This window comes from Elephas maximus, chromosome 3 (genome assembly GCF_024166365.1).
Source record: "Elephas maximus indicus isolate mEleMax1 chromosome 3, mEleMax1 primary haplotype, whole genome shotgun sequence".
NCBI lineage: Eukaryota > Metazoa > Chordata > Mammalia > Proboscidea > Elephantidae > Elephas > Elephas maximus.
In genome coordinates this window covers 116,334,711-116,356,927 of record NC_064821.1, presented here as the reverse complement: position 1 = coordinate 116,356,927, position 22,217 = coordinate 116,334,711, and the positions used below count along the sequence as shown (strand labels likewise).

Here is a 22,217-nt window from a genome sequence, read left to right as displayed (position 1 = left end):
AATATAGAAATTAGACTAATAAGACTGCAAGAATATTAATTTTTATAAAAGATAATGGTCAATAGTCTGGCTTTCCCTAGCTGAAGGAACAACTAAAAGAAAACAAATGAAAAAATATATGAACTAAGAAAGTATAGTAAAACTTGCAAAAGCCAGAAACTTTATAAGGTGGAAACCTGTCAGAGAGAGAAAACTCAAATATTTTCTACTAAAAGAAGTGATAGAAAAGTAGTAGGTAAGCTCACACCCTGCCAAAGGCAGAAAACTTTCGAGACCTGGAAAAACAAGGCAGACCTGGCTCTCACAGGTTTTATTGTACGTCTAATATAAGACTATTATTAAGGAACATTTTTAAATTCCAAGGTTTTCATAATGAGATTTTTTTTTTATTCTCTAGTATTCCTAACAAAATTTACCAAAATCCATTTATCTTGACTAAACCATGCTAGTTTTAATCCTGAAGAAACCAAAATGTGTTAGATTATTTCAACTAAGTAAGCTTTTAGTATGGTTCTATATGCCTATTCATTTTCACCCAGTGTTGCCCCAGAAAGACAAATGGAATTTGCTATCAAATTCATGCTATGTAAGAGTATCTGTGAATTTAATTAGGTTAAAACATAAGCCTTTACTTTTAGGAGATACTTTTGTAATCAAAGATAGGGTCCACATACAGATAAGAGGCTGTACTTGTATCTAATATAACACGATATATTTACCTTTAGCCATATTTTATTCTATATTATTAATCTGATAATAGAAATAATTTTTAGGAGTTTTTAGAACTCATATCATCTACCAGATACATCGGAAATGATTCTATTGTTTAATGTTTTCAACAGCCTGCTTATTTCATGACATTTATTAATAGGAGTGCAGCAAAAAGGGGATTTAGGATACCAGCTTGTCTCGTGGAACTGAGTCAGAAACACGTTAAACCACTGTTTTCAATGAAAGTTAAATGATACAATCATTGTTCTGCCCATACGGCCACAAGAATAACAAATCATGACACAAGGGGATCTTTTTTCACAACACAAGACTGTAGAATAGATTGTCCATTAGCCTAGTTCACATGGATTTCAACATGATTTATTAATAATGACATATTGATGCCTAGAAAATTCTATCTTATTGATAAGATTTGAGTTTTGAACAACAACCTAATTTTTACTTAGTTGGTGAAAGCGGCACTGTGATGACTGTAAGAACATATAAAGAATTCGTACACTTATGTTTTGTCCAGGTAACATATATTTAATTTTTCACAAAAGTACCCAGATGTCTAGGGGTATGAACAAATAATTTACCAGTACTGCTGCTTTTATGATCAGATATTTCAATGATAACGAGCAAAATTTAAAAGGGATTGTTTTCATTTGGCTATTCATTGTTTGGAATAGGTGCTTCACAATTTTAGGGTTATAAGAAGAGTAAGAGAAAGAGAAGACTGATAAACTGTCAAAATTGTCTGTCACCAGTTTCGTTGATGGCAAATCAGATGTCTTCAACTGTTTTATGTTATTTTCTAGTTAATAAAATTATTAATTAACACTCAATCACTGATTCAATTATAGTCTATTTTCACAGGTATAAAAAAGAATATGAAAATAATTTCACATAAAATACCATTAAGAATTGTTAAAAGAAATCTACAAAGTTTTTGAATAAAGTTTTAGACGTAAGTTGATTTATGACTAAAAGCATGAGGGAAAAAGGAACATGAAGGATACTGTTAATTCCTTCTCGTGGGGATTGTGGGAATAATTTCTTATGCTTTGCCTTCTGAGATCTAATTAAAGTATGCCCTCCAAGGACATATATGTACCACTTACAGCTAAAAAGCTATAAAAATGGTCATTTTGTGTGTAAGCTCGCTAAGAATGAAGTACAAAGTATTTAAAGAAGGTGAAGACTGTGATTTTTTTTTTTTTTTTTTTGTCTACAGCAATAAAATACATATTTGAACTGCCCTTTCACAAAACCTTTCTTCCGGGGGATAAAGAATATTATAGTTTGTTGTTGTTGTTGTTAGGTGCCTTCCAGTTGATTCCAACTCATTCCTATGTACAAAAGAATAAAACACTTCCCTGGTCTTGTGCCATTCTCATAATCATTGCTAAGTTTGAGCCCATTTTTGGCAGCCACTGTGTCAATCCATCTACTTGAGGGTCTTCCTCTTTTTCATTGACCCTCTATTTTACCAAGTATGATGTCCTTCTCCAGGGACTGATCCCTTCTGATAACATGTCCAAAGTATGTGGGACGAAATCTTACATCCTGGCTTGTAAGGAGCATTCTGGTTGTTCTTCTTCCAAGACAGATTTGTTCGTTCTTCTGGCACTCTGTGGTATATTTAATAGTCTCCTTTGGTCTTCCTTATTCATTTTCCAGCTTTCATGTGCATATGAGGTGACTGAAAACGTTATAGCTTGGGCCAGGTGCCCCTTAGTCCTTAAAGTGACATCTTTGCTTTTTAAAACTTTAAAGAGGTCTTTTGCAGCAGATATGCCCAGTGCAATGCATCTTTTGATTTCTTGACTATTGCTTCCATGGGTGTTGATTGTGGATCCAAGCAAAATGAAATCCTTGGCAACTTCAATCTTTTCTCTGTTTATCATGATGTTGCTTATTGGTCCATTTGTGAGGATTTTTGTTTTCTTTAGATTGAGGTGCAATCCATACTGAAGGCTGTGGTCTTTGATCTTCATTAGTAAGTGCCTCAAGTCCTCTTCACTTTCAGCAAGCATGGTTGTGTCATCTGCATAACACAGGTTGTCAATGAGTCTTCCTCAAATCCTGATGCCACATTCTTCTTCATATAGTCCAGCTTCTCGGATTATTTGCTCAGCCTAAAGATCGAATAAGTATGATGAAAGGACACAACCCTGACACACACCTTTCCTGACTTTAAACCACGAAGTATTCCCTTGTTCTGCTCGAAAGACAGCCTCTTGGTCTAAGTGTACGTACCCCGTGAGCACAACTAAGTGTCCTAGAATTTCCCTTCTTCCACGCAGTTGAATGCCTTTGCATAGTCAATAAAACACAAGTAAACATCTTTCTGGTATTCTCTGCTTTTAGCCATCCATCTGACATTAGCAATGATACCCCTAGTTCCACGTTCTTTTCTGAACCTGGCTTGAATTTCTGGCAGTTCCCTGCCAATTTACTGTTGTAACCGCTTTTGTATGATCTTCAGCAACATTTTACTTGCATGTGATACTAATGATACTGTTTGATAATTTCTGCATTCTGTTAGATCTCTTTTCTTTGGAATGGGTACAAATATGGATCTTTTCCAGTCAGTTGGCCAGTAGCTGTCTTTCAAACTTCTTGGCATAGATGAGTGAGCACTTCCAGCGCTGCATCTGTTTGTTGAAACACCTCAATTAGTATTCTATCACGTCCTGGAGTCTTGTTTTTTGCCAGTGCCTTCAGTACTTTTTTCAGTACAGCTTGGACCTCTTCCGTCAGTACCATCAGTTCTTGATCATCTGCTACCTCCTGAAATGGTTGAACTGTATTGAGCTTTTCCATCGCCTCTTTCCACAGATGTATTCAGTTTGATTCCTGTGTATGATATCTGGCAAGGTCCATCTGTATAGTTGCAGTTTATGTTGTTGAAAAAAGGTATTTGCAATGAAGAAGTCGGTCTGGCAAAATTCTATCATCTTTGGCGCCATTTCTATCTTTAAGGCCACATTTTCCAACTACCAATCCTTCTTTCTTTCCAACTTTTACGTTCCAATAGCCAGTAATTATTAATACATTTGATTGCATGTTTGATCAATTTCAGATTGCAAAAGTCAGTAAAAATCTTCAATTTCTTCTTCTTTGGCCTTAGTGGTTGGTGTGTAAATTTGAATAATAGTCATATTAACTGGTCTATCCTTGTATAGATGTTATCCTATCACTGATAGTGTTGTACTTCAGGATAGATCTGGAAATTTTCTTTTTGACGATGTATGCAGTGCCACTCTTCTTCGATTTGTCATTCCCAGCATAATAGACCATATGATTGTCTGATTCAAAATGGCCAATACCAGTCCATTTTAGCTCACTAATGTCTAGGATATTGACATTTATGAGTTCCATTTCATTTTTGATGACTTCCAATTTACCTAGGTTCATACTTCGCACATTCCACGTTCCCATTACTAATGGGTATTTGCAGCTGTTTCTTCTCATTTTGAGTTGTGCCACATCAGCAAATGAAGGTCCAGAAAGTTTGACTCTATACACATCATTGGGGTCAACTCTACTTTGAAGAGGCAGCTCTTCTCCAGTTCTATTTTTAATGCCTTCCAACCTGAGGGTGTCATTTTCTGGCACTATATCAGACAAACTTTTTTTTTTTTTTTATATATATATATATATATCAGACAATGGTCTGCTGCTATTCATAAGGTTTTCACTAGCCAATTTTTTCAGAAGTAGACTGCTAGGTCCTTCTTCCTAGTCTGTCTTAGTCTGGAAGCTCAGGTAAAACCTGTCCACCAAGGGCAACCCTGCTGGTATTTGAAATACAGGTGGCAAAGCTTCCGGTAGCACAGCAATAGGCAAGCCATCAAAATACAACAAACTGATAGATGCATGGTGGATAGTTCGTAGTAATAGTCAAAGGTATCTATTAGGAATAGGTTAGTAATTCAAAGTTTTAATTATAGTCATCTTAATAAACAAAATGAAAGAGAATCTTAGAAGTTCTTACCTGATTGTCAGAAAGCCACAAAGCTGCAAGCTCTTTAAGCTTGGTAAATGAGAATGGTAAATTCTTCAACCTGCCAAAACAAGAAAATTCTAATAGAATGGATAAAGTTCATTTTTTAGAAGAACTATTTAAAATACTCTAACTTGTTGATTTCATTCTTTCTCTCCAATGAGCAGCCTGAGCTATCTTAAAAAAATTTAAATCTGTGTACAATCCTGCAAATGCTTTCTATTGTACCTAGGATATAATTCAAAATTGTTAATATGCCTTGTCAGGTCTTAAAAGATCTGGCCCTTAACAACCCTTCTAGATGCTTCTCCTACTATTTTTCCCTGACTCAGTCCCCACATATCCACAGGCCTTCTATCAGTATAGGACAAGGAAAACTGAAGCTCCTTTCTCTGTCTAGGATATACTTTCTCCCACACTTCACTTGGGTAAATACCACATACTCTTTAACTCTCAACTTAATGCCATTTCCTCAGAGGCTTTTCCTGACTTCCATTTTAATTACTTTTCCTGTTCTAGTCTCAAAGTATCTTGTATTTTCTTTTGTGGAATATATCACACTTTGTAACCATGTATTTGTGTGTGTGTGTATGTATGTGTGATTATTTGGTCACTGTCTGCTATCCCCACAATACTGTAACCACCATGAGGGCAAGGGGTCATGTCTGTTTTACTCACTACTGAAGGAACTTACAGCTCTCAATGTTATGTTGATCTCCAGAAAGTATGTACGTTTGTTTTTTCAGCCTTTTGTATATTGTGTGGTAGATATTCAAAGAGGGAATCTTTAAGCACAGCATTCTTGAGAGATGGATGTGAAGTTTGGCATCTGCTTGGTATTCAGCCCCAAATCATCTATTTAGCTTTGGCATAAGCCTTTGGAGGGCCAAATAGCCAAATGTCTACTTCAGCATAATATCTGAGATCCTGGAACTTCCATGTGATTCATAAATTTTGATCACAATTAAATTACCATTGCTAGCTAGTCAGCAAAATCAATAATACAAACAAGGCTTGCCAATGAGATTTATTGTTAATTTCTGAATGATCACTTGTGGATATAGGTAAACATTTTAGGTATAACCTGGAATGAAAATTCCCTTGTTTTCCTTTTGTTGAAATTCTGTCAACCAATTGATGAATGAAAGTATTTTGATAATAAAAGTGGAAAGTGCTACAATAATTAATAATAACTGTGGAAGCAGTTAATTTTATGTGTTTATGTATAAAAGCAGTTAAGTACTTTCAAACAGTTTAACACATATGAAAAGAGATTGACAGCCAATACAGATATTAAAAGAGTATACATTAGCTAAATAACTTAAAGAAAAATATAATAACATTTTGAGCTTAGAAATAATTATAAAACATAATCATACAAAGAAGAGCAACAGAGGTTTAATTCTATCATAATTCTATTTTTGTAGGATTATTTGTTATACTAGTATTCATAACATTAAACCAAATTACCCATAAGAATTGTTTGTCAGTTTTAGCTATTTAATAATGAAATTAAATAAATAAGTTAGAAATTATTGGGGGAATTTTTCACATCATGTGGGGATAAAGTAAAAGCAGAATTTCAACCCTGCTGTGTCAAAATTACGCTAGGGGAGAATTCTCCAGAAGCATGTACGACAATGTCCGTGGTAAATCATCATCAATCCAATCATAAATGTAGCATCTGAAGAAAAGAAAGAAGTTTTTAGAGATGAATGTGGTACCCTAATTTTTCCTTGCTCTTCTGCTGACCTCCTATGAAAGTAAGCCTCTATTTAGTATCACAGATGTGTAGTGAATTGGCCACAGGCACAACCTTGGAGCTGACAATGCAGACAAATAATTGTTGCTCAAGTGTAATGTCAAAAGTTTTAAAATCTGACAATTGTATTTTAAATATGAAACTGTAAACATCATTAATTGTGGATAAAATTTCATATTTAATCTTTCATCCAGACAGTTCAATCTCTGATGGTAACGTTTAACTTGGGCCTTGGCTTTGGCTGACTTTTGGTTTTAATCTCAGGTTATGATTCATTGATTCATTAATTTAAAAATATTAAGTTAGCTCCATGCTGTTCCAGATACTACACTAGGAGATAAATTAAGCTTATATTTCTGGTCCAATAAAATGCTTTAAACTCCTAATATTGTGAGCTCCACAATGTCTTACTCATATGTTTTGCCCTAGCACCTAGCAGTGTGTATTGACCCATGGTAAGTACTCAAGTATGCTATGTTTGTTGAATAAATAACTCTGAAGTACTGGTAGCCCCTCCAACTGAGTTATTTGTAATATTTGATAAACATATTTTGTATTTCATCATGTAGATTTATAATGAAGAAAAGTTAAGAGACTTCCGTAGCTCATCATGAAAACTCTCTCTCCAGGTTGACAGTAACGGCTCTCAGTCCCATTAGGCGCTGTACATGAATCCACTAGGAATCCACTTTCCTATGATATTCTCATGACCATATTTCCTAATTTTATTCACAAGAATATAATTAGAGATCTAAAAAAAAAAAAAAAGCCTTGCTGAAAGTCAGGCACAACTATCAATGTATGTCCCTCATTTTCCATGTGCATTTCTGGTAACCCAATCAAAAGAGGAAATGAAGTCAGTTTGACATGGCTTACTATTGATGAACAAAGCTATTGTGTGTCCCCATCAACCTGATTTTATAAATAAAATACCAAAACTTTTAATAAAATGTTTTTGTCTCATGCATAGAAATATTATTGTGCTACCAAGGGAATAGTTTTTTTTTTTTTGATTTTTTGTAATTCACAGTATGTTTTTTTCTTGAACAAATAAACCAGAACTTCCATGCTTTTCCTGAAACTTTCAAAATCTTTACGATTTGAAAAAAGCCCATCTTTGACAGTTTCATTGCAAGATCTCTCAGTTCCTCATATTATGATTTGTTTGATTAAAACTTATTGATAACATAGACTTCATGCATTCTAATCTGTAATTACTTTATCCACTTAGCAGTTATTGCAGGTCAGTATTTCTTTTTATCCTTTCCTGTTTGAGTATGACTGTCTTTTACAGAGTAGGTAGAAACAAAGCTGAATTGCAGTTTCACATTTATGTAGCCATCTACCAATATAACATCTTTGTTCCAATAATATGACCTATCCTTTCTTTGTTCTTTCTGCTCTGAATATAACTAAATAGCTTTTTGGTTGTCCTTAGCGTAATGTGCAAACTTTATGAGTTTTGAGTATTAGCTCTCCGGCAGTATTCTCACTGGTTCCCTGGTGCAGTTGAAAATATGCACCTTGTCTAATTAATTTGCTGGAGACACAAGTGTATACATAGAAACACATATGTGTGTATACATAAATAATATGTACCTGAATTTTTATTAATAAATTCATAGCTTTTTATTACAACTATTTTTCCATGTCTTCATTATATTATGCTTTCTGGGACGATTCTGCTGTATAAATTGTATGTAATTTGAATATCATCAAAATAATAAAATTTAGGGATAGTTTAAAAACATTTACAATTTCTATATACAACATAGATATTTACATTTCATATAATTCGTAAGAAACAAGATTTTCCCAGAATTATTGACAAAGGAACAATTTGCTTTTATCAAGTAACTATCAATATGTGATTATGAAATATTGCAAAAATACCTGTTGTCACTCAAATTTAAGACTCTTAGTTTTTGCATCTGTCCAATCTCTTCAGGAAGAAATTCCAGTTTATTGGAACGTAGAGACATAACTGTGACATTCTTACAGCTTCCAATCTATGGGTGACAAAAGAAAATAAATAATCACAGTGTGATGCTATTTTCCATATTATTTGTCCTAATCTATAAAGCAATTTAATTAACTCATAGATTTCCTTGTCACTGTGAACACTTTCTCTGGATATGTGTATTGTTTTATTTTTAATCCTCTCTCTTAAAATATGTATGTATTATTATACTCTTTTAGAAATTAAGACATTTTAGACCTCATGTTCCTTTATGTATTAGCAAGACACTTCTTTGTTAAAATTTTGTTTATCATTAAAATATTCATTAACATCATTGTTTTCATAAATCTTATTTTTTTCTGGCCATCAAAGTCAGTGCTAATATATCTGGATTTATAATGGAAAATCATATATATGACGTTTGCTTGGCAAAGTCAGTTTTATTTCACATTACAGTGGCATTAATCATTTTTAGTCAGAGCTTTTTGCTCTAAAATAAGGATGTATTGATTATTGTTACTTCATTATGGAAATGATTAGTAAAAAATGTTGACTTGAAAATACACTTCACACTTTTTTCTTGAAGCTAATAAATTAAAATTCCATTGAGAAGTAAAAATTAAAGAACCTCTAGGTGGATCCTGAAGTTCAAGTAATACTATTATATGAGATTAAAAAAAAAATATTTACATTAAAGAAACATTTACTTCAGAAAAGGAGACGTAATTATCCCAAAAAGTTATAACTGTTCTTGGTAGCAAAATACATAAATTAAATGATATAAAATTATATTGTTTGGCATTGATTAACTAAAACTATTTTATTACTTTTCTTTGCATGCAAACTTTAAGTCAAATTGATTTTCTTGATTAAATATAAGAAACTGTCACTTGTTTAAAATAGAATAATTGACAAACAAATGTATAGATAATTCCAAAATACACTTGCAGTTCAACTCATGAATCTACACTGCTATTTCACCTGTTAAAATTTAATCCCAAAACAGATTCATTAAAAGTTAATTAATAGAAATAAATTTATTCCTCACTTCTCTTGGTAATTCTGGAAGGAAATTCTCATCGACCGCTAATGTTCGAAGACTATGTAGGTAGCCAACGGTAGAAGGTAGTGACTCCAGTTCATTACAGCTACAGTCAAATTCTTCTAATAAAGATAAACTGAAAAGTTAAATACAGTAGTTAAACATTTTAAAAAGTTAATTAACAAAGAGGGTTTTAAAAATTCACATATACAAATTCACCAAAAAACTAAGGTTATTAGTCTAGTCACTGCATACTATTATATAATTTATCAGTTCAGTCAAATGGTTCAATACCGTAAAATAAATGATTCAATTTAGTAAAATTAATATGGTTTATTTTTCCATATCTGTATTACTCGACATTTAGTAACCGAGCCATTGAAAATGATAGAGGTTTTTTGTTCGTTTTTATACCACTGAGGTATCGTTCACAGCCAGATGTTCAGAATACATATCCTTGGAGAGAGTGCATATAATTGGCATTGGTAAGGTAGAAGGGTGTAGTGGGCAGGTCTTTGGAGGGGACTATAATGGGGAGAAAACAATAATAATAAAGACACTAAGTGCTAGGTATCTTACTAAGCATTTTAGAGATAAAAATAACTAATCTTTTAATATAAGAGCTCTGTAATATATTTATTATTTTTAAAACAGATTTCATAGATAAGAAAATTGAGGCTTAACAAGGCTGAGGCCACACAAAGCAGCAATGCTGGGAGTTAAATGTAGGCAGTTTGGCTCTACTATATGGTCCTGTCTCCCACTCTGTGCACCTGGAGCAGAAGCCACAGAGAGGGCTCATTTTAGTCTGCAGATGTGTTTTGATTGGTTTACACAGTATTTTAAAGAGTGGTAAATTTTACACAATAACTCAGATGTTTGATACCTCTTGGGAAAGAGCAATATCTGGCGATACAGTGCCTATATTCTTTCATGGCAACAAGTAATGGGAGCTGAGTAATGGCTGCTGCCTTCAGGTGGGCACTTGTTCTCGTTTGTCACAATCCTCACCACTCCGTACTTAGCCCACTTTATCCCTGATCTTTCCCTGGGTGGTACAAAGAACTGAAAGGTTAGTAGTTTGAATCCACTCAGAGGCACCTTGGATGACAGCCCTGGCAATCTGCTTCCAAAAGGTGGCAGCCTTAAAAACCTTATGGAGCACTTTCACTCCGCGCACATGGAGTCGCCATGAGTTGGAATGGACCTGATGGCAACTAACGGCAACAACAACAACTCCTGATCTACAGAGAAGAATCATAGGAATACAGATTAAGTTATCTCAAGGGAACAAGTAATTTCAGTGCCTGGTTTGAAATATCTGGGAAACAAAAAGCACTTGGCACAGAGTAAGCACTAGACATATTTAAGTTGTCATTGATTTTATTGTTAATGTTATTACACTGTTATTGTGGTTCATACTATCGTCATTACTGTAATTGGAAGTTTGATGATTTCTGCCATTATAAAGAGAAGAATAAATTAGAGTGAGCTGCAGTAGGTTGTAGAATCAGCTTCCTTTTTTACATCTTGGAACTAGCTAGCTTGAATGCAACTTGCTCCCATCAGTTAGCTAAGCAGTTAAGTTAGCACAGAGGTTAAGCATATCAGATTGGGATCAGAAAGGATTTGCATCCTAACTCTGTCGCTGATAAGATGTATGATCCTAGGTATCAAAAAAATAAATCAAAGGCCACCAGAGCTCAAAAACAAGGCTCTGTTAGTATTAATGGAAACCCTGGTGGTGTAGTGGTTAAGGACTACAGCTGCTAAACAAAAGGTTGCAGTTTGAATCCAAGAGGCACTCCTTGGAAACCCTATGGGGCAGTTCTACTCTGTTCTATAGGGTCACTATGAGTCAGAATCGACTCAATGGCAATGGATGTTTTGGTTTTTTAGTACTAACAAACCCTGATAAATTTGGCTCTAAGTCCTTGGAGACCCCACATGATTTTCTCGCTAGGGTGTCAGATGTGCATGCCTGTATGATCCTCTTTGTGTGTGTGTGTGTGTGTGTGTGTGTGTGTGTATGTGTTTTGGGGGCAGGAATCAATGCATGTGGGAAATCCAGTAAGAGTGCTTATTTATTTCTTTGAAAAAGAACACCTCGCACTGTTTCTTACATATAGAAGGCACTTAGTAAATTTTGTGGAAGTGAATAAAAGGTTTTTATCAATGTTTTGGGGCCATGTACTTATCAAATGGTCATATTAGTACCAAGTACTTTTTTAAAATAAAAAAATCCAGATGTTGCATGTTCAAAGATTAGAACTGAAAGAAGGTACTTAATTAAAAAATACATAATTAAGGTTTATAATTTTTGTTAAATAATAAAGATCCACCAAGAATATGGAGTCCTGGTGGTGCAGTGGTTAAGAGTTCAGCTGCTAACCAAAGGATTGACATTTCAAATCCACCAGCCACTTCTTGGAACCCTATGGGGCAGTTCTCTCCTATAAGGTCACTATGGATTTTTGTTTTTTGTACCAACAATATGATTCAAATCAGTTCCCAAGCTACATAAACTGTGAGTAATTGTATAAAATACAAATTTTGCTTTTAACTCTTCAATCCGCACAGCATGACATAAATAACACATGTACATCATGATCAGTGAGCAGTCCCATTACTAATTTCAAAGTCTGCCAGTAACTGTCACTGCAAGTCTGTTACTTAGTTCACATGCAGACAGCAAAGCATGTAGTTGTGTTGCCTCTTTGTCTCCCAACATTGGACAGAAACTCTAGGAAAAATAATTTAAACTTTAAAGCATTACTACCATTGGATTATGTTCTAACAGAAAAACAAAACAAAACAAAAAAACCTAACTGGTTGCCCTAGAGTCAGTAATATCCTCAGTCACCCTAATTCTCTTGGGGACATGAATGATATTGTGAAAATTTGTTTTTTTATGATCAAGAACAAGTAGTTAATGGGCCAAGGAGTGATTTCAACTTCTAAAGCCTATTATTTTAACCAGGCTTTTAACAGGTTACTGGTGTTAAAACTAGACATCATGTAATTTCTTTAGCTGAGTTTTGGAAAAAATATGACACAAAGCATACAGTTGAAAACATTCAAGCATCATGGCAGGAAGTAACAGCAGGAATATATATGTGTGCAGTATAGCAGAAACTTGTAGTATACTGTGCACATAACTTTGCAAGACTTGAATTGAACCTAGATGGAGTTATAGAAGAAATAGACAACCATGTGAATGTTGATACTGCTGTTATTCACTAGACTCAGATGTGATGACAGAAGAACTTAATGAAGCCAAACTTACTGAACTAAATGAGGAAAGTGGTTGTGATGAAAAGAATAAAGAAGTCCCAGAGGAACTGACCCCGACAATGAATGTCACATTAAAGGAACTCTTGGAGATACTTCAAGACATTGAAAGAGCAAAGAGTAAAATTCTGGAAACTGATCCACACTTAGATAGGAGTATGACAATTCACTGTAATACTCTACAACATAAGTTACACAATGAAAAGAAGGCAGGCACTATTCAAACGGTTCTGGATAAGTTTTTTACAAAGAAATAAAGCACTTTAATTCATAATGCTTCTAATGTTTAAAATTTACAGCGTGCTAACTGAATATCAGTGCCCTGAGGCACAGTGGTTAAGAGCTCGGCTGCTAACCAAAAAGATGGGCAGTTTGAATCCATCAGGCGCTTCTTAGAAACCCTATGGGGCAGTTCTACTCTGTCCTATAGGGTCGCTAGGAGTTGGATTTGACTTGATGGCAACGGGATTTGGTAAATGAATATTAGTTTTAATACTTTTCCATTTCCCTATATATTTATAACCAACAGTAAAAGAGTTTTTTGTTTTGACAAAAATTTTTAAAAGTCATGGAACTATCATAATTTTTCCCATTGATTATTAAGATTGCTTTGCATGGTATCAGCTCACACAGTCACTTTTACAGTCTCACACTACCATGAAAAATGAGGACTGCCTGTATTAAAACAAAATTTTTTAATGCACAATGGGCTACACTCAATAACTTATAGACAGAAAGTATTTTACATGGCTGGAGTACAGAGAAGAGCTAGTAGGTGCAAACACACACATTCCTCAGTGATCTGTGAAATTCCAAAGACTGAAACTCATAACCTACAATTTCGGCTGACTTTCTTGATGGTTATCATGTTAGAAATCACTTAAGGTGTTCTAACACAGGATCCTGTACGAAATCAAGTTATATTCAGTCGGATTATTACTGGCATTTGTAATAATTAAGTCAAAAGACAGAACGAGGGTTGCCTTTTATTTTAGAAGTATATCTGTACAATTGCATGCATTAAAAATCAAAACAAGTTGCAAAGGAAATTTAATGTACTTCACGGCAGTGCTTGCCAAACTTCAGAGTGCACACAAACCGCTGTGGAACTTGCTAAAACGTAAATTCAGAATCAACAACTTGGGGTGGGGCCCAAACCCAGCATTTGTAACAACCTCCTAGGTGATGTAGATGCTGCTAGGATCTAGGAGTTTCAAAATTTGCAACTTTGAGTGGCAAAATTTAATGTCCTTGAAAGCATTTAAACATACACAATAGGTGTGCCAATAACAGATAAAACACGTAGAAATACTACCAGAGTTGTGCTTAGTAAGGCTTTGCCTTAGGTGATGTATCAGTATAACTGATGCTATTGGAGATAGTAATGCTTGAAATCATACAACATCAACCTCATTTCCTAAAAATAATCTCTACTTTATAATTTTCTCTAATCCAATTTGGTCTTCCTGAATTACTCTTGATTGGGAAGATGTTACTACACCATTAACCCTCAATTACTTAGGCTAATAGGGAAGAGGAAGCTTGAATATATTACACAGACACTCTATAATTTCACTTTTATGAACATTTATGAACATTAAAAAAACATTAGATATCATTAAATCTTCTATTAGTGTAGCTATTAATAAGCATAAACATAAATGGCTTCAGGCTTTACCTTCCTAATTCAATTTTAACTTTAACAGGAAATAATGTAATTTAGTGGAAAATATTCAGACAGGCTTGAGTTCCAGTCCTAGCACAAACTCTTACTAGCTGAATAACCTTTATCTACTTTTGATCCTTGTTTTATCACCTATATAATAGGTTGATGATGCCTAACATACAGTTTCAATAGAGATTAAATGAGATAGTGTATACTATGCCCCTGGTATAGATATTCAGTCTATAGGTACTCCATATAGACTGAAACATGTGAGAGCCAGAACTCAACAGGACAGCCTTGTATTTCTGGGTCTCGCAAATTTTCCACCTTTGACAGGGTGCAGTTTTATCACTTTTTTAATGCTCATTTTCATGGAAAATATTTGAGTTTTCCTTCTCTGACAGGTTCTGGCTTTCACAGGTTTCACAGTATATTGTCAATGATTAAAACGACCATTACGAGGTAATGGGAGAGTGGCCTGCAATAAACAAATCTTGCAGTCTGTTCCTGAAATTATCCTGTAGTATTTCTTTTTAAAACAGGTTGTGTTGTACAAATAAAACTGCCTTCCAATCAGCAAAGTATAAAATTAATTACATGTGAACCAGAAAAATTTCATATGATGGTGAAGATTTGTTATTGTATTAGGAGACATTTAGCAAAAAGGAATATATTAATGAGATAGATATAAAACTTGTTTGGCAAAGCCAAGCTGTTTAAGCAGCCACTGCCTAAAAGTAACAGTATAGCCACAACATCGGTTAAAAAGTCAAGCTCTTAGGTCAGAGAGCAGGGGTTCAAGTCTGAACTCTTAACGCTTACTAGGGGCAAGACTCCAATCAAGTTACTTAATTAATCTGTACCTCAGGTTCATCACACTGAGAAAGGTGGTGAAAACAGTACTAACCATGTGTTACAAAGACAAAAAACAGGTAGTCCCTGATTTACAACATTTTAAAGTTATGACGAACTGGATTTACAAATGTCTTTTTTTTTTTTACATCATGTCATTAGTATTCAATCTGTAAATTGAGCAAATAATCTGAGAAGCTGGAATGTATGAAGAAGACTCAGCATCAGGATTGGAGGAAGGCTCATTAGCAGCTTGCCATATGCAGATGACACAACCTTGTCTGCTGAAAGCAAAGAGAACTTGAAGCACTTGCTGATGAATATCAAAGACTACAGCCTTCAGTATGGATTGCGTCTCAACATAAAGAAAACAAAAATCCTCACAACAATAAGCAACATCATGATAAACACAGAAAATATTGAAGTTGTCAAGGATTTCATTTTACTTGTATCCATAATCAAAGCCCATGGAAGCAGCACTTGAGAAATCAAACGACATATTGCATTGGGGAAATCTGCTGCAAAGTCCTCTTTAAAGTGTTAAAATGCAAAGATGTCACTTTGAGGGCTAAGGGGTGCTTGACCCAAGCCATGGTATTTTCAATCATCTCATGTGCATGTGAAAGCTGGACAATGAATAAGGAAGACTGAAAAAGAATTGACGCCTTTGAATTAGGGTGTTGGCAAAGAATATTGAATATACCATGGACTGCCAGAGGAAAGGAAAAATCTGTAGTGCAAGAAGTATAGCCAGAATGCTCCTTACAATCAAGGATGGTGAGACCTCATCTCATGTACTTGGACACATTCTCAGGAGGGACTAGTTCCTGGAGAACGACATCACGCTTGGTAAAGTAGACAGCGAAAGAGAGGAAGGCCCTCAGTGAGATGGATTGACACAGTGGCTGCAACAATGGGCTCAAGCACAGCATCAATATTGAGGATGGTGCAGGATTGGGCACTGTTTTGTTCTGTTGTACACAGGATTGCTATGAGTCGGAAGTGACTCAACAGCAGCTACACGTCATTAGTTATATGTACCATATACCACGTTGGAGCACATAATTTGCTGATGTTATCCTTCTCAGATGTAATGTTCCAACTCCCAAAGACAAAGATTAGTTTTATAAAGATACTGATAATAACTGGCAATAATAATGAGAACTAAATAATAATAAAGTATTCAACTTATGTTAGAATTAACTTACAACAGAGTGGCTGTTGGAACAGGAGCCCATAGTTGGGGACTACATGCAAAGGGGTTAATATACATAAAGGGGTTATATACATGTAAAGGGGTTAATATACATAAAGCACTTAGAACAGGACATATTGAACACTATGTAGTTTTTGTCATTATCCTCAGTTTCAGAGACTATAAGATCAATTTTCACTTAAGGTACAAATCAAGTTTTAGGTTCCATATTTTTTTTTCTCTTTAACATTAGGTAAGTCATTTGGGCTGCTTTTACGAAATGACAAGGAATTAACAAAATTTAGTCAGACATTCTTTTTTCTATTATGGAGGCATAGATTATTTATTTTTTATTATGCTTTTTCAATTTTTTTTATTATCCTTTAAGTGAAAGTTTATAAATCAAGTCGGAATCTCATGCAAAAATTTATACACATCTTGTTATATACTCCTAATTGCTCTCCCCCTAATGAGACAGCACACTCCTTCTCTCTACTCTCTCTTTTTGTGTCTATTTGGCCAGCTTCTGACCCCCTCTGCCACCTCATCTCCCCTTCAGACAGGAGATGCCAACATAGTTTCACGTGTCTACTTGATCCAAGAAGCTCATTCTTCACCAGTATAATTTTCTACCCCGTTGTCCAGTCCAATCCCTGTCTGAAGATTTGGCTTTGAGAATGGTTCCTGCCCTGAGCCAACAGAAGGTCTGGGGGCCATGACCACTGGGGTCCTTCTAGTCTCAGTCAGACCATTAAGTCAGGTTTTTTTTTTTTTTATAATTTTTATTGTGCTTTAAATGAAAGTTTACAAATCAAGTCAGTCTCTCACACAAAAACTTATATACACCTTGCTACATACTCCCAATTACTCTCCCCCTAATGAGACAGCCTGCTCTCTCCACTCTCTCTTTTCGTGTCTGTTTCACCAGCTTCTAACCCCCTCTACCCTCTCATCTCCCCTCCAGGCAGGAGATGCCAACATAGTCTCAAGTGTCCACCTGATACAAGAAGCTCGTTCCTCACCAGCATCCCTCTCCAACCCACTGTCCAGTCCAATCCCTGTCTGAAGAGTTGGCTTTGGGAATGGTTCCTGTCCTGGGCCAACAGAGGGTCTGGGGACCATGAGCACCAGGTTGCTTCTAATCTCAGTCAGACCATTAAGTCTGGTCTTTTTATGAGAACTTGGGGTCTGCATCCCACTGCTCTCCTGCTCCCTCAGGGGTTCTCTGCTGTGTTCCCTGTAAGGGCAGTCATTGGTTGTAGCCGGGCACCATCTAGTCCTTCTGGTCTCAGGATGATATAGTCTCTGGTTCATGTGGCCCTTTCTGTCTCTTGGGCTGGTAATTGCCTTGTGTCCTTGGTGTTCTTCATTCTCCTTTGATCCAGGTGGGTTGAGACCAATTGACATCTTAGATGGCTGCTTGCTAGCATTTAAGACCCCAGACACCACTCTTCAAAGTGGGATGCAGAATGTTTTTTTAATAGATTTTATTATGCCAATTGACTTAGATGGACCTGAAACCATGGTCCCCAAACCCCTGCCCATGCTACACTGGTCTTTGAAGCATTCATTTTATTCAGGAAACTTCTTTGCTTTTGGTTTAGTCCAGTTGTGCTGACTTCCCCTGTATTGTGTGTTGTCTTTCCCTTCACCTAAAGTAGTTCTTATCTACTCTGTAATTAGTGAGTACCCCTCACCCAATCCCCCCTTGTAACCACAAAAGAATGTTTTCCTCTCAGTTCAAACTATTTCTCAAGTTCTTATAATAGTGGTCTTGTACAATATTTGTCCTTTTGCGACTGACTAATTTCACTCAACATAATGCCTTCCAGGTTCCTCCATGTTATGAAATGTTTCACAGATTCCTTATTGTTCCTTATTGATGCGTAGTATTCCATTACGTGAATATACCATAATTTATTTACCCATTCATCCATTGATGGGCACCTTGGTTGCTTCCATGATTTTGCTATTGTAAACAGTGCTGCAATAAACATGGGTGTGCATATATCTGTTCATGTAAAGGCTCTTATTTCAGTAGGATATATTCCGAGGAGTGGGATTGTATGCTAGTTCTATTTCTAGCTTTTTAAGGAAGTGCCAAATTGACTTCCAAAGTGGTTGTACCATTTTACATTCCAACCAGCAGTGTATCAGTGTTCCAATCTCTCCACAGCCTCTCCAACATTCATTATATTGTGTTTTTTGGATTAATGCCAACCTTGTTTTTTTTGTTTTTTTTTTTGGTTGGAGTGAGATGAAATCTCATTGTAGTTTTGATCTGCATTTCTCTAATGGCTAATGATCTTGAACATTTCCGCATGTATCTGTTAGCTACTTGAATGTCTTCTTTAGTGAAGTGTCTATTCATATCTTTTGCCCATTTTTTAATAGGGTTATTTGTCTTTTTGTAGTTGAGTTTTTGCAGTATCATGTAGATTTTAGAGATCAGGCACTGATCAGAAATGTCATAGCTAAAAACTTTTCCCCAGTCTGTAGGTAGTCTTTTTATTCTTTTGGTGAAGTCTTTGGATGAGCATAGGTGTTTGATTTTTAGGAGCTCCCAGTTATCTAGTTTTTCTTCTGCATTCTGAATGTTTTGCATACTGCTTATGCCATGTATTAGGGCTCCTAACCTTGTCCCTATTTTTCCTTCCATGATCTTTATCATTTTAGATTTTGTATTTAGGTCTTTGATCCATTTTGAGCTCGTTTTTGTGCACGGAGTGAGGTATGGGTCTTGTTTCCTTTTTTTGCAGATGGATATCGAGTTATGCCAGCACCATTTGTTAAAAAGACTGTCTTTTCCCCATTTAACCGTTTTGGGCCTTTGTCAAATATCAGCTGCTCATATGTGGGTGGATTTATGTCTGGATTCTCAATTCTGTTCCATTGGTCTATGTGTCTGTTGTACCAGTACCAGGCTGTTTTGACTACTGTGGCGGTATAATAGGTTCTAAAATCAGGTAAAGTAAGGCCTCCCACTTTGTTCTTCTTTTTCAGTAATGCCTTATTTATCCAGGGGCTCTTTCCCTTCCATATGAAGTTGGTGATTTGTTTCTTCATCTCATTAAAGAATGTTGTTGAGATTTGGATCGGAATTGCATTCAATATATAGATTGCTTTTGGTAGAATACACGTTTTTATAATGTTGTCTTCCTATCCATGAGCAAGGTATGTTTTTCCACTTATGTAAGTCTCTTTTGTTTTCTTGCAGAAGTACACTGTAGTTTTCTTTGTATAAGTCTTTTACATCTCTATTAAGATTTTATTCCTAAGTATTTTATCTTCTTGGGGGCTACTGTAAATGGCATTGATTTGGTGATTTCCTCTTCGATGTTCTTTTTGTTGGTGTAGAGGAATCCAACTGATTTTTTTATGTTTATCTTGTATCCCGATACTCTGCTGAACTCTTCTATTAGCTTTGGTAGTATTCCTGAGAATTCCTTAGGGTTTTCTGCATATAAGATTCATGTCGTCTGCAAATAGAGATACTTTTACTTCTTCATTGCCAATGTGTATGCCCTTTATTTCTTTATCTAGCCTAATTGCTCTGGCTAGGACCTCCAACACAATGTTGAATGAGAGCAGGGATAAAGGGCACCCTTTTCTGATTCCCAGTCTCAGTGGGAATGCTTTCAGGCTCTCTCTACTTAGACTGATATTGGCTGTAGGCTTTGTATAAATGCCCTTTATTAAGTTGAGGAATTTTCCTTCTATACCTATTTTGCTGAGAGTTTTTATCATGAATCAGTGTTGAACTTTGTCAAATGTCTTTTCTGCATCAATTGATAAAATCATGTGATCTTGTCTTTTGTTTTATTTATGTGGTGGATTCCATTAATTGTTTTTCTAATGTTGAACCATCCCTGCATACCTGGTATGAATCCCACTTGGTCATGGTGAATTATTTTTTTGATATATTGTTCAATTCTATTGGCTAGAATTTTCTGGAGGATATTTGCATCTACGTTCGTGAGGGATACAGTTTTATAACTTTCTTTTCTTGTGGTGTCTTTACCTGGTTTTGGTATCTGGGATATGGTGGCTTCATAGAATGAGTTTGGTAGTATTCCGTCCTTTTCTATACTCTGAAATACCTGTTGTAGTAGTGGTGTTAACTCTTCTCTGAAAGTTTGGTAGAACTCTGCAGTGAAGCCGTCCGGACCAGGGCTTGTTTTTTATTGGGAGTTTTTTGATCACCTTTTCGATCTCTTCTTTTGTTATGGGTCTATTTAGTTTTTCTACCTTTGTTTGTGTTAGTTTAGGTAGGTAGTGTGTTTCTAGGAATTCATCCATTTCTTCTAGGTTTTCAAATTTGTTGGAGTACAACTTTTCATTGTAATCTGATATGATTCTTTTAATTTCAGTTGGGTCTGTTGTAATATCACCCCTCTCATTTCTTATTTGGGTTATTTGCTTCCTCTCCTGTTTTTCTTTTGTCAGTTTGGCCAGTGGTTTATCAATTTTATTGATTTTTTCAAAAAACCAGCTTTTGGTCTTGTTAATTCTTTCAATTGTTTTTCTGTTTTCTATTTTAGTTAGTTCTGCTCTAATTTTTATTATTTGTTTTCTTCTGGTGCCTGTGGGTTTCTTTTGTTGGTCTCTTTCTATTTGTTCAAGTTGTAGGGATAATTCTTTGATTTTGGCCCTTTCTTCTTTTTGGATGTGTGCATTTATTGATATAAGCTGGCCTCTGAGCACCGCTGTTGCTGTGTCCCAAAGGTTCTGATAAGAAGTGTTTTCATTCTCATTGGATTCTATGAATTTCTTTACTCCACCGTTAATGTCTTCTATAATCCAGTCTTTTTTGAGCAGAGTATTGTTCAGTTTCCAAGTGTTTGATTTCTTTTCCCAGCTTTTCCTGTTATTGATTTTCACTTCTATGGCCTTATGGTCAGAGAAGATGCTTTGTAATATTTCAATGTTTTTGATTCTGCTAAGGCTTGCTTTATGACCTAATATGTGGTCTACTCTAGAGAATGTTCCATGTGCACTAGAAAAGAAAGTATACTTGGTTGCCGTTGGGTGGAGTGTTCTGTACATGTCTATGAGGTCAAGTTGGTTGATTGTGGCATTTAGGTCTTCCATGTCTTCACTGAACTTTCTGGATGTCCTGTCCTTCACCAAAAGTGGTGTGTTGAAGTCTCCTACTATTATTGTGTGGCTGTCTCACATTTCAATGCTGATAGTGTTTGTTTTGTTTCTTGCAGCCCTGTTATATTGGTTGCATAAATATTTAATATGGTTATATCTTCTTGGTGTATTCTCCCTTTAATCATTATATAATGTCCTTCCTTATCCTTTCTGATGGATTTAACTTTAAAATCTATTTTGTCAGAAATTAATGTTGCCACTCCTGCTCTTTTTTGATTGTTGTTTGCTTGACATTTTTTTTTCCATCCTTTGAGTTTTAGTTTATTTGTGTCTCTAAGTCTAAGATGTGTCTCTTGTAGGCAACATATAGATGGGTCTTGTTTATTTGATCCATTCTGCCACTCTCTGTCTCTTTATTGGTGCATTTAGTCCATTTACATTTGGAGTAATTATGGATAGGTATGAATTTAGTGCTATCATTTTGAGGTCTTTTTTTGTGTGTTGTTGACAGTTTCTTTTTCCCACTTAATTTTATGTGCTGAGTAGATTATCTTTATATATTGTCCTTTCCTCATATTTATTGCTGTTGATTTTGTCTCTGCTGAGTCTCTATTTTTATCTTGTATTTT

At 35.4% G+C, this 22,217-nt stretch overlaps 1 protein-coding gene across 1 annotated transcript in view; it reads right to left on the bottom strand.

Annotated features, from left to right (window-relative positions):
• The window catches only part of LRRC7 (leucine rich repeat containing 7), a 617,060-nt gene that overhangs the window by 114,587 nt on the left and 480,256 nt on the right, over nucleotides 1-22,217 (bottom strand). Inside the window, exons 12-14 of the mRNA XM_049879569.1 lie at nucleotides 9,494-9,623; nucleotides 8,379-8,494; nucleotides 4,715-4,784 (exon numbers count right to left, since the gene is read on the bottom strand). Of these exons, the coding sequence (XP_049735526.1) occupies nucleotides 4,715-4,784; nucleotides 8,379-8,494; nucleotides 9,494-9,623 (316 nt within the window). The remainder of the gene's footprint in view (nucleotides 1-4,714; nucleotides 4,785-8,378; nucleotides 8,495-9,493; nucleotides 9,624-22,217) is intronic.